Raw genomic sequence first — 19,961 nt, 5'->3', positions numbered from 1 at the left:
AGAGAGAGAGTGAGAACGAGAGAGAGAGAGAGAGAACGAGAGAGAGAGAACGAGAGAGAGAGAGAGAGAGAACACGAGAGAGAGAGAAAACACAAGAGAGAGAGAAAACACAAGAGAGAGAGAAAACACGAGAGAGAGAGAAAAAACATGAGAGAGAGAGAGAGAGAACGGGAGAGAGAGAGAACGAGAGAGAGAGAGAGAACGAGAGAGAGAGAGAGAGAGAGAACGGGAGAGAGAGAGAGAGAGAACGAGAGAGAGAGAGAGAGAACGAGAGAGAGAGAGAGAACGAGAGAGAGAGAACGAGAGAGAGAGAGAGAACGAAGAGAGAGAGAACGAGAGAGAGAGAGAGAACGAGAGAGAGAGAACGAGAGAGAGAGAGAAAACACGAGAGAGAACGAGAGAGAGAGAACGAGAGAGAACACGAGAGAGAGAGAGCACATGAGAGAACTAGAGAGAGAATGAGAGAACAAGTGAGAGAATGAGAGAGAGAGAGAGAGAGAGAGAGAGCACATGAGAGAACGAGAGAACAAGTGAGAGAACGAGAGAGAGAAAGAGAACACGAGAGAATGAGAGAGAAAACGAGAGAGAGAACACGAGAGAGAGAGAACACGAGAGAATGAGAGAGAAAACGAGAGAGAGAACACGAGAGAGAGAGAACACGAGAGAACGAGAACACGAGAGAAGAGAAAGAGAACAAGCGAGAAAGAGAGTGAGAGAAAGAGAGAGAAGGGAAAGAAAAAAGAATTAGGAGAGAGAGAACAAGAGAGAGAGAGAGAGAGAGAGAGAGAGAAAACGAGAGAAAAAGAGAGAGAGAGAGACAGAGAGAGAACGAGAGAGAAGGGAAAGAAAAAAGGAGGAGGAGAGAGAGCACAAGAGAGAGAGAACGAGAGAGAGAAAGAACGAGAGAGAGAGAACGAGAGAGAGAAAGAACGAGAGAGAGAGAACGAGAGAGAGAACGAGAAAGAGAACGAGAGAGAGAACGAGAGAGAGAACGAGAGCGAGAGAGAACGAGAGCGAGAGAGCGATAGAGAACGAGAGAGAGAGAGAACGAGAGAGAACGAGAGAGAGAGAACACAAGAGAAGGAGAGAGAGAGAGAGAGAACACGAGAGAGCGAGAACGAGAGAGAGAGAGCACGAGAGAGAGAGAGCACGAGAGAGAGAGCACGAGAGAGAGAGCACGAGAGAGAGAGAGAACGAGAGAGAGAGAGCGAGAAAGAGAACGAGAGAGAGAGAGCACGAGAGAGAGAGAGCACGAAAGAGAGAGAACGAGAGAGAGAGAACGAGAAAGAGAACGAGAGAACTAGAAAGAGAGAGAGAGAGCACGAGAGAGAGAGCACGAGAGAGAGAGAGCACGAGAGAGAGAGAGCACGAGAGAGAGAGAGCACGAGAGAGAGAGAACAAGAAAGAGAACGAGAGAGCGAGAGAACTAGAAAGAGAACGAGAGAGAGAGAGAGAACTAGAAAGAGAACGAGAGAGAACAAGAAAGAGAACGAGAGAGAGAGAACTAGAAAGAGAACGAGAGAGAGAGCGAGAGAGAACTAGAAAGAGAACGAGAGAACTAGAAAGAGAACGAGAGAGAACTAGAAAGAGAACGAGAGAGAAAACGAGAGAGAGAGAACTAGAAAGAGAACGAGAGAGAGAGAACGAGAGCGAACGAGAGAGAGAACGAGAGCGAGAGAGAACGAGAGAGAGAGAACACAAGAGAAGGAGAGAGAGAGAGAGAACACGAGAGAGAGAACGAGAGAGAGAGAGCAGAGAGAGAGAGCACGAGAGAGAGAGAAAACACGAGAGAGAGAGAAAACACAAGAGAGAGAGAGAGAGAACTAGAAAGAGAACGAGAGAGAGAACGAGATCGAGAGAGAACTAGAAAGAGAACGAGAGAGAACTAGAAAGAGAACGAGAGAGAGAACGAGAGAGAGAGAACTAGAAAGAGAACGAGAGAGAGAGAACGAGAGCGAACGAGAGAGAGAACGAGAGCGAGAGAGAACGAGATAGAGAGAACACAAGAGAAGGAGAGAGAGAGAGAGAACACGAGAGAGAGAACGAGAGAGAGAGAGAGCACGAGAGAGAGAGAAAACACGAGAGAGAGAGAAAACACGAGAGAGAGAGAAAACACGAGAACGAGAGAGAACTAGAAAGAGAACGAGAGAGAGAGAGAACTAGAAAGAGAACGAGAGAGAGAGAGAACTAGAAAGAGAACGAGAGAGAGAGAGAACTAGAAAGAGAACGAGAGAGAGAGAGAACTAGAAAGAGAACGAGAGAGAGAGAGAACTAGAAAGAGAACGAGAGAGAGAGAGAACTAGAAAGAGAACGAGAGAGAGAGAGAACTAGAAAGAGAACGAGAGAGAACTAGAAAGAGAACGAGAGAGAGAGAGAGAACTAGAAAGAGAGCGAGAGAGAACGAGAGAGAGAGAGAACGAGAACACAAGAGAGAGAGAACGAGAGAGAGAGAGAGCACGAGAGAGAGAGAACGAGAGAGAGAAAACGAGAGAGAGAGAACGAGAGAGAGAGAGAGAAAGAACGAGAGAGAGAGAACGAGAGAGAGAACGAGAGAGAGAACGAGAGAGAGAAAACGAGAGAGAGAGAACGAGAGAGAGAGAGAGAAAGAACGAGAGAGAGAGAACGAGAGAGAGAACGAGAGGAGAAGGGAAAGAAAAACGAAGGAGGAGAGAGAGAGAACACAAGAGAGAGAGAGAACGAGAGAGAGAACGAGAGAGAGAGAGAGAACACAAGAGAGAGAGAGAACGAGAGAGAGAGAGACATAGAGAGAACACGAGAGGAGAAGGGAAAGAAAAACGAAGGAGGAGGAGAGAGAAAAGAAAGACGAGGAGATGGAAAGCAAGCTGACATAACTTTATTCCCTCTCACCTAGAGACGGGCTCGGGGGTGTTGGAAACTCCAGGTGCCCGATCCCGCCAGGAAGCAGACACTGCACATGGCTAATCACAGATTGGGTACGTGGGATTTCCAACACGCCTGACCCCGTCTCTCCCGTCTTCAACCCATGACAACTGGAAGGTCACAGGTTGCTACTGGCAACAACACCATTTAATAGAGAATACCAAGAAAGGGAGCAGAGGGGGTAAGGGGTAGAGGAAGAAGGTAGGAGATACATGGAGATGGTATACAGAGAGGAAGATATAGAGAAATATGACATATAGATAGGATATGGTAGAGATACTTGAGCCAGATACATAGAATATTCCAATATGGTCTTTACTTCTCATCATCCATAGGATGGGACTTGGGATGACCATCATTTATAGGGACAGAAGGATCTGTGACTGTGGAGCGCGCCGCCATACATAATATCTACAGATAAAAGAAAAAGTGCAGCTGATGGACAGTCCGAAGGAGAAATATGAGAAAATCACTGGGATGTAGCCGATCCATACTTGCAATCCTATCCTTGGACCCACACTGTATATTAGGATCCCTTTTCGCACTGTTCTGGTGCGGTTTGGCGGCACCGCGGGAGAAGCACCGCGTACAAGTGGGTTTGGTGCCAGTTGGCTGCGCTCCTCCATAGAGTTGCATTGTGTTCCGCAGTTTTGGTGCGTTTTCTAAAAGTGCATGAAAACTCCTGCATGCCGTATCTTTGCTGTACTTTCAGAAAGCAGACCTAGACAGCGGGACAAAGGGCAACTCTATGGGAAAACGCCGCTAATTGGCACCAAACCCACAGGGAAGATGTCCCCGAGCTGCGGTCAAACTGCACCATAACAGCGTGAAAGGGCTCCAAGAGTCCATTTTTCTTCAACCCGTCTTCAAGCACTAACAGCTAACTAAACCAAACTGCTGAGACTCCTTCATGCATGTATCCTCTTCTTCAATGATCACAGAGGAAAGGAGAGCCAGCATAGAGGGAGAAGAGAAGAAGAACCAGAGAGGAGAGCTGACATAGATGAAAGGGAGGAATGACCAGAGAACACAAGGAAGGAGAGGAGGAGAATGACCAGAGAACACAAGGATGGAGAGGAGAAGAATGACCAGAGAACACAAGGATGGAGAGGAGGATAATGACCAGAGAACACAAGGATGGAGAGGAGGAGAATGACCAGAGAACACAAGGATGGAGAGGAGAAGAATGACCAGAGAACACAAGGATGGAGAGGAGGAGAATGACCAGAGAACACAAGGATGGAGAGGAGGAGAATGACCAGAGAACACAAGGATGGAGAGGAGGATAATGACCAGAGAACACAAGGATGGAGAGGAGGAGAATGACCAGAGAACACAAGGATGGAGAGGAGAAGAATGACCAGAGAACACAAGGATGGAGAGGAGGATAATGACCAGAGAACACAAGGATGGAGAGGAGGAGAATGACCAGAGAACACAAGGATGGAGAGGAGAAGAATGACCAGAGAACACAAGGATGGAGAGGAGGAGAATGACCAGAGAACACAAGGATGGAGAGGAGGAGAATGACCAGAGAACACAAGGATGGAGGAGGAGGAGAATGACCAGAGAACACAAGGATGGAGAGGAGGAGAATGACCAGAGAACACAAGGATGGAGAGGAGGAGAATGACCAGAGAACACAAGGATGGAGAGGAGGAGAATGACCAGAGAACACAAGGATGGAGAGGAGGAGAATGACCAGAGAACACAAGGATGGAGAGGAGAAGAATGACCAGAGAACACAAGGATGGAGAGGAGGAGAATGACCAGAGAACACAAGGATGGAGAGGAGAAGAATGACCAGAGAACACAAGGATGGAGAGGAGGAGAATGACCAGAGAACACAAGGATGGAGAGGAGGAGAATGACCAGAGAACACAAGGATGGAGAGGAGGAGAATGACCAGAGAACACAAGAATGGAGAGGAGAATGACCAGAGAACACAAGGATGGAGAGGAGGAGAATGACCAGAGAACACAAGGATGGAGGAGGAGGAGAATGACCAGAGAACACAAGGATGGAGAGGAGGAGAATGACCAGAGAACACAAGGATGGAGAGGAGGAGAATGACCAGAGAACACAAGGATGGAAAGGAGGAGAATGGCCAGAGAACACAAGGATGGAGAGGAGAAGAATGACCAGAGAACACAAGGATGGAGAGGAGGAGAATGACCAGAGAACACAAGGATGGAGAGGAGGAGAATGACCAGAGAACACAAGGATGGAGAGGAGAAGAATGACCAGAGAACACAAGGATGGAGAGGAGGAGAATGACCAGAGAACACAAGGATGGAGAGGAGGAGAATGACCAGAGAACACAAGGATGGAGAGGAGAAGAATGACCAGAGAACACAAGGATGGAGAGGAGGAGAATGACCAGAGAGAAGAATGACCAGAGAACACAAGGATGGAGAGGAGGAGAATGACCAGAGAACACAAGGATGGAGAGGAGGAGAATGACCAGAGAACACAAGGATGGAGAGGAGGAGAATGACCAGAGAACACAAGGATGGAGAGGAGAAGAATGACCAGAGAGAAGAATGACCAGAGAACACAAGGATGGAGAGGAGGAGAATGACCAGAGAACACAAGGATGAAGAGGAGAAGAATGACCAGAGAACACAAGGATGGAGAGGAGAAGAATGACCAGAGAACACAAGGATGGAGAGGAGGAGAATGACCAGAGAACACAAGGATGGAGAGGAGAAGAATGACCAGAGAACACAAGGATGGAGAGGAGAAGAATGACCAGAGAACACAAGGATGGAGAGGAGGAGAATGACCAGAGAACACAAGAATGTAGAGGAGGAGAATGACCAGAGAACACAAGAATGGATAGGAGAAGAAGAATGACCAGAGAACACAAGGATGGAGAGGAGAAGAATGACCAGAGAACACAAGGATGGAGAGGAGAAGAATGACCAGAGAACACAAGGATGGAGAGGAGGAGAATGACCAGAGAACACAAGGATGGAGAGGAGAAGAATGACCAGAGAACACAAGGATGGAGAGGATAAGAATGACCAGAGAACACAAGAATGTAGAGGAGGAGAATGACCAGAGAACACAAGGATGGAGAGGAGAAGAATGACCAGAGAACACAAGGATGGAGAGGAGAAGAATGACCAGAGAACACAAGGATGGAGAGGAGGAGAATGACCAGAGAACACAAGAATGTAGAGGAGGAGAATGACCAGAGAACACAAGGATGGAGAGGATAAGAATGACCAGAGAACACAAGGATGGAGAGGAGGAGAATGACCAGAGAACACAAGGATGGAGAGGAGGAGAATGACCAGAGAACACAAGGATGGAAAGGAGGAGAATGACCAGAGAGAAGAATGACCAGAGAACACAAGGATGGAGAGGAGAAGAATGACCAGAGAACACAAGGATGGAGGAGGAGGAGAATGACCAGAGAACACAAGGATGGAGAGGAGGAGAATGACCAGAGAACACAAGAATGGAGAGGAGGAGAATGACCAGAGAACACAAGGATGGAGAGGAGAAGAATGACCAGAGAACACAAGGATGGAGAGGAGAAGAATGACCAGAGAACACAAGGATGGAGAGGAGGAGAATGACCAGAGAACACAAGAATGTAGACGAGGAGAATGACCAGAGAACACAAGGATGGAGAGGAGGAGAATGACCAGAGAACACAAGGATGGAGAGGAGAAGAATGACCAGAGAACACAAGGATGGAGAGGAGAAGAATGACCAGAGAACACAAGGATGGAGAGGAGAAGAATGACCAGAGAACACAAGAATGTAGAGGAGGAGAATGACCAGAGAACACAAGGATGGAGAGGAGGAGAATGACCAGAGAACACAAGAATGTAGAGGAGGAGAATGACCAGAGAACACAAGAATGGATAGGAGAAGAAGAATGACCAGAGAACACAAGGATGGAGAGGAGAAGAATGACCAGAGAACACAAGGATGGAGAGGAGGAGAATGACCAGAGAACACAAGAATGTAGAGGAGGAGAATGACCAGAGAACACAAGAATGGATAGGAGAAGAAGAATGACCAGAGAACACAAGGATGGAGAGGAGAAGAATGACCAGAGAACACAAGGATGGAGAGGAGGAGAATGACCAGAGAACACAAGGATGGAGAGGAGGAGAATGACCAGAGAACACAAGGATGGAGAGGAGGAGAATGACCAGAGAACACAAGGATGGAAAGGAGGAGAATGACCAGAGAACACAAGGATGGAGGAGGAGGAGAATGACCAGAGAACACAAGGATGGAGAGGAGGAGAATGACCAGAGAACACAAGAATGGAGAGGAGGAGAATGACCAGAGAGAAGAATGACCAGAGAACACAAGGATGGAGAGGAGAAGAATGACCAGAGAACACAAGGATGGAGGAGGAGGAGAATGACCAGAGAACACAAGGATGGAGAGGAGGAGAATGACCAGAGAACACAAGGATGGAGAGGATAAGAATGACCAGAGAACACAAGGATGGAGAGGAGGAGAATGACCAGAGAACACAAGGATGGAGAGGAGAAGAATGACCAGAGAACACAAGGATGGAGAGGAGAAGAATGACCAGAGAACACAAGGATGGAGAGGAGGAGAATGACCAGAGAACACAAGAATGTAGAGGAGGAGAATGACCAGAGAACACAAGAATGGATAGGAGAAGAAGAATGACCAGAGAACACAAGGATGGAGAGGAGGAGAATGACCAGAGAACACAAGGATGGAGAGGAGAAGAATGACCAGAGAACACAAGGATGGAGAGGAGGAGAATGACCAGAGAACACAAGGATGGAGAGGAGAAGAATGACCAGAGAACACAAGGATGGAGAGGAGAAGAATGACCAGAGAACACAAGGATGGAGAGGATAAGAATGACCAGAGAACACAAGGATGGAGAGGAGGAGAATGACCAGAGAACACAAGGATGGAGAGGAGGAGAATGACCAGAGAACACAAGGATGGAAAGGAGGAGAATGACCAGAGAACACAAGGATGGAGGAGGAGGAGAATGACCAGAGAACACAAGGATGGAGAGGAGGAGAATGACCAGAGAACACAAGAATGGAGAGGAGGAGAATGACCAGAGAGAAGAATGACCAGAGAACACAAGGATGGAGAGGAGAAGAATGACCAGAGAACACAAGGATGGAGAGAAGGAGAATGACCAGAGAACACAAGGATGGAGAGGAGGAGAATGACCAGAGAACACAAGAATGGAGAGGAGGAGAATGACCAGAGAACACAAGGATGGAGAGGAGAAGAATGACCAGAGAACACAAGGATGGAGAGGAGGATAATGACCAGAGAACACAAGGATGGAGGAGGAGGAGAATGACCAGAGAACACAAGGATGGAGAGGAGGAGAATGACCAGAGAGAAGAATGACCAGAGAACACAAGGATGGAGAGGAGAAGAATGACCAGAGAACACAAGGATGGAGGAGGAGGAGAATGACCAGAGAACACAAGGATGGAGAGGAGGAGAATGACCAGAGAACACAAGAATGGAGAGGAGGAGAATGACCAGAGAACACAAGGATGGAGAGGAGAAGAATGACCAGAGAACACAAGGATGGAGAGGAGAAGAATGACCAGAGAACACAAGGATGGAGAGGAGGAGAATGACCAGAGAACACAAGGATGGAGAGGAGGAGAATGACCAGAGAACACAAGGATGGAGAGGAGAAGAATGACCAGAGAACACAAGGATGGAGAGGAGAAGAATGACCAGAGAACACAAGGATGGAGAGGAGGAGAATGACCAGAGAACACAAGGATGGAGAGGAGAAGAATGACCAGAGAACACAAGGATGGAAAGGAGGAGAATGACCAGAGAACACAAGGATGGAGAGGAGGAGAATGACCAGAGAACACAAGGATGGAGAGGAGAAGAATGACCAGAGAACACAAGGATGGAAAGGAGGAGAATGACCAGAGAACACAAGGATGGAGAGGAGAAGAATGACCAGAGAACACAAGGATGGAGAGGAGAAGAATGACCAGAGAACACAAGGATGGAGAGGAGGAGAATGACCAGAGAACACAAGAATGTAGAGGAGGAGAATGACCAGAGAACACAAGAATGGATAGGAGAAGAAGAATGACCAGAGAACACAAGGATGGAGAGGAGAAGAATGACCAGAGAACACAAGGATGGAGAGGAGGAGAATGACCAGAGAACACAAGGATGGAGAGGAGAAGAATGACCAGAGAACACAAGGATGGAGAGGAGAAGAATGACCAGAGAACACAAGGATGGAGAGGATAAGAATGACCAGAGAACACAAGGATGGAGAGGAGGAGAATGACCAGAGAACACAAGGATGGAGAGGAGGAGAATGACCAGAGAACACAAGGATGGAAAGGAGGAGAATGACCAGAGAACACAAGGATGGAGGAGGAGGAGAATGACCAGAGAACACAAGGATGGAGAGGAGGAGAATGACCAGAGAACACAAGAATGGAGAGGAGGAGAATGACCAGAGAGAAGAATGACCAGAGAACACAAGGATGGAGAGGAGGAGAATGACCAGAGAACACAAGGATTTGGAGAGGAGGAGAATGACCAGAGAACACAAGAATGGAGAGGAGGAGAATGACCAGAGAGAAGAATGACCAGAGAACACAAGGATGGAGAGGAGGAGAATGACCAGAGAACACAAGGATGGAGAGGAGAAGAATGACCAGAGAACACAAGGATGGAGAGGAGGAGAATGACCAGAGAACACAAGGATGGAGAGGAGGAGAATGACCAGAGAACACAAGGACGGGGAGGAGGAGAATGACCAGAGAACACAAGGATGGAGAGGAGGAGAATGACCAGAGAACACAAGGATTTGGAGAGGAGGAGAATGACCAGAGAACACAAGAATGGAGAGGAGGAGAATGACCAGAGAGAAGAATGACCAGAGAACACAAGGATGGAGAGGAGGAGAATGACCAGAGAACACAAGGATGAAGAGGAGGAGAATGACCAGAGAACACAAGGATGGAGAGGAGGAGAATGACCAGAGAACACAAGGATGGAGAGGAGGAGAATGACCAGAGAACACAAGGATGGAGAGGAGAAGAATGACCAGAGAGAAGAATGACCAGAGAATACAAGGATGGAGAGGAGGAGAATGACCAGAGAACACAAGGATGGAGAGGAGGAGAATGACTAGAGAGAAGAATGACCAGAGAACACAAGGATGGAGAGGAGGAGAATGACCAGAGAACACAAGGATGGAGAGGAGGAGAATGACCAGAGAACACAAGGATGGAGAGGAGGAGAATGACCAGAGAACACAAGGACGGGGAGGAGGAGAATGACCAGAGAACACAAGGATGGAGAGGAGAATGACCAGAGAACACAAGGATGGAGAGGAGGAGAATGACCAGAGAACACAAGGATGGAGAGGAGGAGAATGACCAGAGAACACAAGAATGTAGAGGAGGAGAATGACCAGAGAACACAAGAATGGATAGGAGAAGAAGAATGACCAGAGAACACAAGGATGGAGAGGAGAAGAATGACCAGAGAACACAAGAATGGATAGGAGAAGAAGAATGACCAGAGAACACAAGGATGGAGAGGAGGAGAATGACCAGAGAACACAAGGATGGAGAGGAGAAGAATGACCAGAGAACACAAGGATGGAGAGGAGAAGAATGACCAGAGAACACAAGGATGGAGAGGAGGAGAATGACCAGAGAACACAAGAATGTAGAGGAGGAGAATGACCAGAGAACACAAGAATGGATAGGAGAAGAAGAATGACCAGAGAACACAAGGATGGAGAGGAGAAGAATGACCAGAGAACACAAGGATGGAGAGGAGGAGAATGACCAGAGAACACAAGGATGGAGAGGAGAAGAATGACCAGAGAACACAAGGATGGAGAGGATAAGAATGACCAGAGAACACAAGGATGGAGAGGAGGAGAATGACCAGAGAACACAAGGATGGAGAGGAGGAGAATGACCAGAGAACACAAGGATGGAAAGGAGGAGAATGACCAGAGAACACAAGGATGGAGGAGGAGGAGAATGACCAGAGAACACAAGGATGGAGAGGAGGAGAATGACCAGAGAACACAAGAATGGAGAGGAGGAGAATGACCAGAGAGAAGAATGACCAGAGAACACAAGGATGGAGAGGAGAAGAATGACCAGAGAACACAAGGATGGAGGAGGAGGAGAATGACCAGAGAACACAAGGATGGAGAGGAGGAGAATGACCAGAGAACACAAGAATGGAGAGGAGGAGAATGACCAGAGAACACAAGGATGGAGAGGAGAAGAATGACCAGAGAACACAAGGATGGAGAGGAGGATAATGACCAGAGAACACAAGGATGGAGGAGGAGGAGAATGACCAGAGAACACAAGGATGGAGAGGAGGAGAATGACCAGAGAGAAGAATGACCAGAGAACACAAGGATGGAGAGGAGAAGAATGACCAGAGAACACAAGGATGGAGGAGGAGGAGAATGACCAGAGAACACAAGGATGGAGAGGAGGAGAATGACCAGAGAACACAAGAATGGAGAGGAGGAGAATGACCAGAGAACACAAGGATGGAGAGGAGAAGAATGACCAGAGAACACAAGGATGGAGAGGAGAAGAATGACCAGAGAACACAAGGATGGAGAGGAGGAGAATGACCAGAGAACACAAGGATGGAGAGGAGGAGAATGACCAGAGAACACAAGGATGGAGAGGAGAAGAATGACCAGAGAACACAAGGATGGAGAGGAGAAGAATGACCAGAGAACACAAGGATGGAGAGGAGAAGAATGACCAGAGAACACAAGAATGTAGAGGAGGAGAATGACCAGAGAACACAAGGATGGAGAGGAGAAGAATGACCAGAGAACACAAGGATGGAGAGGAGGAGAATGACCAGAGAACACAAGAATGGATAGGAGAAGAAGAATGACCAGAGAACACAAGGATGGAGAGGAGAAGAATGACCAGAGAACACAAGGATGGAGAGGAGGAGAATGACCAGAGAACACAAGGATGGAGAGGAGAAGAATGACCAGAGAACACAAGGATGGAGAGGAGAAGAATGACCAGAGAACACAAGGATGGAGAGGAGGAGAATGACCAGAGAACACAAGAATGGATAGGAGAAGAAGAATGACCAGAGAACACAAGGATGGAGAGGAGAAGAATGACCAGAGAACACAAGGATGGAGAGGAGGAGAATGACCAGAGAACACAAGGATGGAGAGGAGAAGAATGACCAGAGAACACAAGGATGGAGAGGAGAAGAATGACCAGAGAACACAAGGATGGAGAGGATAAGAATGACCAGAGAACACAAGGATGGAGAGGAGGAGAATGACCAGAGAACACAAGGATGGAGAGGAGGAGAATGACCAGAGAACACAAGGATGGAAAGGAGGAGAATGACCAGAGAACACAAGGATGGAGGAGGAGGAGAATGACCAGAGAACACAAGGATGGAGAGGAGGAGAATGACCAGAGAACACAAGAATGGAGAGGAGGAGAATGACCAGAGAGAAGAATGACCAGAGAACACAAGGATGGAGAGGAGAAGAATGACCAGAGAACACAAGGATGGAGGAGGAGGAGAATGACCAGAGAACACAAGGATGGAGAGGAGGAGAATGACCAGAGAACACAAGAATGGAGAGGAGGAGAATGACCAGAGAACACAAGGATGGAGAGGAGAAGAATGACCAGAGAACACAAGGATGGAGAGGAGGATAATGACCAGAGAACACAAGGATGGAGGAGGAGGAGAATGACCAGAGAACACAAGGATGGAGAGGAGGAGAATGACCAGAGAGAAGAATGACCAGAGAACACAAGGATGGAGAGGAGAAGAATGACCAGAGAACACAAGGATGGAGGAGGAGGAGAATGACCAGAGAACACAAGGATGGAGAGGAGGAGAATGACCAGAGAACACAAGAATGGAGAGGAGGAGAATGACCAGAGAACACAAGGATGGAGAGGAGAAGAAAGACCAGAGAACACAAGGATGGAGAGGAGAAGAATGACCAGAGAACACAAGGATGGAGAGGAGGAGAATGACCAGAGAACACAAGGATGGAGAGGAGGAGAATGACCAGAGAACACAAGGATGGAGAGGAGAAGAATGACCAGAGAACACAAGGATGGAAAGGAGGAGAATGACCAGAGAACACAAGGATGGAGAGGAGAAGAATGACCAGAGAACACAAGGATGGAGAGGAGAAGAATGACCAGAGAACACAAGGATGGAGAGGAGGAGAATGACCAGAGAACACAAGAATGTAGAGGAGGAGAATGACCAGAGAACACAAGAATGGATAGGAGAAGAAGAATGACCAGAGAACACAAGGATGGAGAGGAGAAGAATGACCAGAGAACACAAGGATGGAGAGGAGGAGAATGACCAGAGAACACAAGGATGGAGAGGAGAAGAATGACCAGAGAACACAAGGATGGAGAGGAGAAGAATGACCAGAGAACACAAGGATGGAGAGGATAAGAATGACCAGAGAACACAAGGATGGAGAGGAGGAGAATGACCAGAGAACACAAGGATGGAGAGGAGGAGAATGACCAGAGAACACAAGGATGGAAAGGAGGAGAATGACCAGAGAACACAAGGATGGAGGAGGAGGAGAATGACCAGAGAACACAAGGATGGAGAGGAGGAGAATGACCAGAGAACACAAGAATGGAGAGGAGGAGAATGACCAGAGAGAAGAATGACCAGAGAACACAAGGATGAAGAGGAGGAGAATGACCAGAGAACACAAGGATTTGGAGAGGAGGAGAATGACCAGAGAACACAAGAATGGAGAGGAGGAGAATGACCAGAGAGAAGAATGACCAGAGAACACAAGGATGGAGAGGAGGAGAATGACCAGAGAACACAAGGATTTGGAGAGGAGGAGAATGACCAGAGAACACAAGAATGGAGAGGAGGAGAATGACCAGAGAGAAGAATGACCAGAGAACACAAGGATGGAGAGGAGGAGAATGACCAGAGAACACAAGGATGGAGAGGAGAAGAATGACCAGAGAACACAAGGATGGAGAGGAGGAGAATGACCAGAGAACACAAGGATGGAGAGGAGGAGAATGACCAGAGAACACAAGGACGGGGAGGAGGAGAATGACCAGAGAACACAAGGATGGAGAGGAGAATGACCAGAGAACACAAGGATGGAGAGGAGGAGAATGACCAGAGAACACAAGGATTTGGAGAGGAGGAGAATGACCAGAGAACACAAGAATGGAGAGGAGGAGAATGACCAGAGAGAAGAATGACCAGAGAACACAAGGATGGAGAGGAGGAGAATGACCAGAGAACACAAGGATGGAGAGGAGGAGAATGACCAGAGAACACAAGGATGGAGAGGAGAAGAATGACCAGAGAGAAGAATGACCAGAGAATACAAGGATGGAGAGGAGGAGAATGACCAGAGAACACAAGGATGGAGAGGAGGAGAATGACCAGAGAACACAAGGATGGAGAGGAGGAGAATGACCAGAGAACACAAGGACGGGGAGGAGGAGAATGACCAGAGAACACAAGGATGGAGAGGAGAATGACCAGAGAACACAAGGATGGAGAGGAGGAGAATGACCAGAGAACACAAGGATGGAGAGGAGGAGAATGACCAGAGAACACAAGGATGGAGAGGAGGAGAATGACCAGAGAACACAAGGATGGAGAGGAGGAGAATGACCAGAGAACACAAGGATGGAGAGGAGAAGAATGACCAGAGAACACAAGGATGGAGAGGAGAAGAATGACCAGAGAACACAAGGATGGAGAGGAGAATGACCAGAGAACACAAGGATGGAGAGGAGGAGAATGACCAGAGAACACAAGGATGGAGAGGAGAAGAATGACCAGAGAACACAAGGATGGAGAGGAGGAGAATGACCAGAGAACACAAGGACGGAGAGGAGGAGAATGACCAGAGAACACAAGGACGGAGAGGAGGAGAATGACCAGAGAACACAAGGATGGAGAGGAGGAGAATGACCAGAGAACACAAGGACGGAGAGGAGGAGAATGACCAGAGAACACAAGGATGAAGAGGAGGAGAATGACCAGAGAACACAAGGATGGAGAGGAGAAGAATGACCAGAGAACACAAGGATGGAGAGGAGGAGAATGACCAGAGAACACAAGGATGAAGAGGAGGAGAATGACCAGAGAACACAAGGATGGAGAGGAGGAGAATGACCAGAGAACACAAGGATGGAGAGGAGAAGAATGACCAGAGAACACAAGGATGGAGAGGAGGAGAATGACCAGAGAACACAAGGATGGAGAGGAGAAGAATGACCAGAGAACACAAGGATGGAGAGGAGGAGAATGACCAGAGAACACAAGGATGAAGAGGAGGAGAATGACCAGAGAACACAAGGATGGAGAGGAGAAGAATGACCAGAGAACACAAGGATGGAGAGGAGAAGAAGAATGGCCAGAGAACACAAGGATGAAGAGGAGGAGAATGACCAGAGAACACAAGAATGGAGAGGAGGAGAATGACCAGAGAACACAAGGATGGAGAGGAGGAGAATGACCAGAGAACACAAGGATGGAGAGGAGGAGAATGACCAGAGAACACAAGAATGGATAGGAGAAGAAGAATGACCAGAGAGAAGAATGACCAGAGAACACAAGGATGGAGAGGAGAAGAATGACCAGAGAACACAAGGATGGAGAGGAGGAGAATGACCAGAGAACACAAGGATGGAGAGGAGAAGAATGACCAGAGAACACAAGGATGGAGAGGAGGAGAATGACCAGAGAACACAAGGATGGAGAGGAGAAGAATGACCAGAGAACACAAGGATGGAGAGGAGAAGAAGAATGACCAGAGAACACAAGGATGGAGAGGAGGAGAATGACCAGAGAACACAAGGATGGAGAGGAGAAGAATGACCAGAGAACACAAGGATGGAGAGGAGGAGAATGACCAGAGAACACAAGGATGGAGAGGAGAAGAATGACCAGAGAACACAAGGATGGAGAGGAGAAGAAGAATGACCAGAGAACACAAGGATGAAGAGGAGGAGAATGACCAGAGAACACAAGGATGGAGAGGAGAAGAATGACCAGAGAACACAAGGATGGAGAGGAGGAGAATGACCAGAGAACACAAGGATGGAGAGGAGAAGAATGACCAGAGAACACAAGGATGGAGAGGAGAAGAAGAATGACCAGAGAACACAAGGATGGAGAGGAGGAGAATGACCAGAGAACACAAGGATGGAGAGGAGAAGAATGACCAGAGAACACAAGGATGGAGAGGAGGAGAATGACCAGAGAACACAAGGATGGAGAGGAGAAGAATGACCAGAGAACACAAGGATGGAGAGGAGGAGAATGACCAGAGAACACAAGGATGGAGAGGAGAAGAATGACCAGAGAACACAAGGATGGAGAGGAGAAGAAGAATGACCAGAGAACACAAGGATGGAGAGGAGGAGAATGACCAGAGAACACAAGGATGGAGAGGAGAAGAATGACCAGAGAACACAAGGATGGAGAGGAGGAGAATGACCAGAGAACACAAGGATGGAGAGGAGAAGAATGACCAGAGAACACAAGGATGGAGAGGAGAAGAAGAATGACCAGAGAACACAAGGATGAAGAGGAGGAGAATGACCAGAGAACACATGGATGGAGAGGAGAAGAAGAATGACCAGAGAACACAAGGATGGAGAGGAGGAGAATGACCAGAGAACACAAGGATGGAGGAGGAGGAGAATGACCAGAGAACACAAGGATGGAGAGGAGGAGAATGACCAGAGAACACAAGGATGGAGAGGAGGAGAATGACCAGAGAACACAAGGATGGAGAGGAGAAGAATGACCAGAGAACACAAGGATGGAGAGGAGAAGAATGACCAGAGAACACAAGGATGGAGAGGAGGAGAATGACCAGAGAACACAAGGATGGAGAGGAGAAGAATGACCAGAGAACACAAGGATGGAGAGGAGGAGAATGACCAGAGGACCAAAGGATGGAGAGGAGAAGAATGACCAGAGAACACAAGGATGGAGAGGAGGAGAATGACCAGAGGACAAAAGGATGGAGAGGAGAAGAAGAATGACCAGAGAGAAGAATGGTCGGAGGGGAGAGCAGGCATGCACAATGTTTGGGGGTTTTAAGCAATTTTCTAGCAAAAAAAAAATGCAGATTTAAACAGGTGTGAAATTGCCCCAGCAGGCAAGCGGTTAATAAGTGGACCCACTGGTGATTGCTATAGCCCAGTTCAATACCAAGCTCATGGCCCATCACTTCCATTCTTTGTTACCTTCACTTGGTAGGATTTGGGAAGCAGCTTGGCGAGGCCGATTCGGAAGAGGTGGCTGCGCATTCCCACTAGCAGATCTCCAGAGTCTCCAATGAAGGCCAGACTTCCAGGTGTAGAGTTCAGACACAAGGTCCTGAAATCAGCCAGAATGAGAAGACAGATTTCAGGTCCTGGTTGGTGCAGATGTGACACCTTGTGCTTCCTTTCTCTGAATTGCTAGGAGGAGAGATTAGCAGATCACTTGGACGCTGTCCTAAGAGGGACCAGCCACGCCTGAACTATGCAGCCACGGATTCTAGGTTGGTACAGATGTGTCACTTTGTGCTTCTATTCTCTGGACTGCTAGGAGGATTGTTCTACAAACATTACACTGGACTACATGTGTCTTGGACTAAGGGAGAGAGAGTACAGACAGGCAACCTCAGGGGGAGAATGATGATCACCAAAGAAGGGGAGGTCAGCCATGTCTACTGTTGGGTGGCCTGTGTGTGTGAGACTCCAGAGGAGAATCACTGTCAGTTAGTAGTGAAAGGCCCAGATGCACTGTGATTGATAATGGAACAGAGAAGCAATGAGCAGAAATGTCCACCATGCATGCTTATAAAGGGGTAGTGTATGACTTGTTGTAGGACATGTGAACAGGTACAGGGTCCACCATGCATGCTTATACAGGGGTAGTGTCTGACTTGTTGTAGGACATGTGAGCAGGTACAGGGTCCACCATGCATGCTTATACAGGGGTAGTGTCTGACTTGTAGGACACGTGAGCAGGTACAGGGTCCACCATGCATGCTTATACAGGGGTAGTGTCTGACTTGTAGGACACGTGAGCAGGTACAGGGTCCACCATGCATGCTTATACAGGGGTAGTGTCTGACTTGTTGTAGGACATGTGAGCAGGTACAGGGTCCACCATGCATGCTTATACAGGGGTAGTGTCTGACTTGTTGTAGGACATGTGAGCAGGTACAGGGTCCACCATGCATGCTTATACATGGGTAGTGTCTGACTTGTTGTAGGACATGTGAGCAGGTACAGGGTCCACCATGCATGCTTATACAGGGGTAGTGTCTGACTTGTTGTAGGACATGTGAGCAGGTACAGGGTCCACCATGCATGCTTATACAGGGGTAGTGTCTGACTTGTTGTAGGACATGTGAGCAGGTACAGGGTCCACCATGCATGCTTATACAGGGGTAGTGTCTGACTTGTAGGACATGTGAGCAGGTACAGGGTCCACCATGCATGCTTATACAGGGGTAGTGTCTGACTTGTTGTAGGACACGTGAGCAGGTACAGGGTCCACCATGCATGCTTATACAGGGGTAGTGTCTGACTTGTTGTAGGACACGTGAGCAGGTACAGGGTCCACCATGCATGCTTATACAGGGGTAGTGTCTGACTTGTTGTAGGACATGTGAGCAGGTACAGGGTCCACCATGCATGCTTATACAGGGGTAGTGTCTGACTTGTTGTAGGACATGTGAGCAGGTACAGGGTCCACCATGCATGCTTATACAGGGGTAGTGTCTGACTTGTTGTAGGACACGTGAGCAGGTACAGGGTCCACCATGCATGGTTATACAGGGGTAGTGTCTGACTTGTAGGACATGTGAGCAGGTACAGGGTCCACCATGCATGCTTATACATGGGTAGTGTCTGACTTGTTGTAGGACATGTGAGCAGGTACAGGGTCCACCATGCATGCTTATACAGGGGTAGTGTCTGACTTGTTGTAGGACATGTGAGCAGGTACAGGGTCCACCATGCATGCTTATACAGGGGTAGTGTCTGACTTGTTGTAGGACACGGGAGCAGGTACAGGGTCCACCATGCATGCTTATACAGGGGTAGTGTCTGACTTGTTGTAGGACATGTGAGCAGGTACAGGGTCCACCATGCATGCTTATACAGGGGTAGTGTCTGACTTGTTGTAGGACACGTGAGCAGGTACAGGGTCCATCATGCATGCTTATACAGGGGTAGTGTCTGACTTGTTGTAGGACACGTGAGCAGGTACAGGGTCCACCATGCATGCTTATACAGGGGTAGTGTTTGACTTGTTGTAGGACATGTGAGCAGGTACAGGGTCCACCATGCATGCTTATACATGGGTAGTGTCTGACTTGTTGTAGGACACGTGAGCAGGTACAGGGTCCACCATGCATGCTTATACAGGGGTAGTGTCTGACTTGTAGGACATGTGAGCAGGTACAGGGTCCACCATGCATGCTTATACAGGGGTAGTGTTTGACTTGTTGTAGGACACGTGAGCAGGTACAGGGTCCACCATGCATGCTTATACAGGGGTAGTGTCTGACTTGTAGGACATGTGAGCAGGTACAGGGTCCACCATGCATGCTTATACAGGGGTAGTGTTTGACTTGTTGTAGGACACGTGAGCAGGTACAGGGTCCACCATGCATGCTTATACAGGGGTAGTGTTTGACTTGTTGTAGGACACGTGAGCAGGTACAGGGTCCACCATGCATGCTTATACAGGGGTAGTGTCTGACTTGTAGGACATGTGAGCAGGTACAGGGTCCACCATGCATGCTTATACAGGGGTAGTGTCTGACTTGTTGTAGGACATGTGAGCAGGTACAGGGTCCACCATGCATGCTTATACAGGGGTAGTGTCTGACTTGTTGTAGGACACCTGAGCAGGTACAGGGTCCACCATGCATGCTTATACAGGGGTAGTGTCTGACTTGTAGGACATGTGAGCAGGTACAGGGTCCACCATGCATACTTATACAGGGGTAGTGTCTGACTTGT

General features: G+C 48.2%; 1 protein-coding gene across 1 annotated transcript in view; it reads right to left on the bottom strand.

Annotated features, from left to right (window-relative positions):
• Positions 1-3,220: 3,220 nt before the first annotated feature.
• Positions 3,221-19,961, bottom strand: part of LOC143955163 (WD repeat-containing protein 97-like) — a gene marked incomplete at its 3' end in the record, with an annotated part of 49,384 nt that continues 32,643 nt past the window's right edge. The window contains 2 exon segments of the mRNA XM_077465257.1: positions 3,221-3,312; positions 17,184-17,316. Coding sequence (XP_077321383.1) covers positions 3,221-3,312; positions 17,184-17,316 — 225 coding nt within the window.

The sequence above is a fragment of the Lithobates pipiens genome, unplaced genomic scaffold, assembly GCF_037356315.1.
Source record: "Lithobates pipiens isolate NorthernLeopardFrog02 unplaced genomic scaffold, aLitPip1_a1.2 Scaffold_343, whole genome shotgun sequence".
Classification (NCBI taxonomy): Eukaryota; Metazoa; Chordata; class Amphibia; order Anura; family Ranidae; genus Lithobates; species Lithobates pipiens.
Note: the sequence above shows the minus strand (reverse complement) of the source record. Positions and strands in the feature narration are given on the sequence as shown.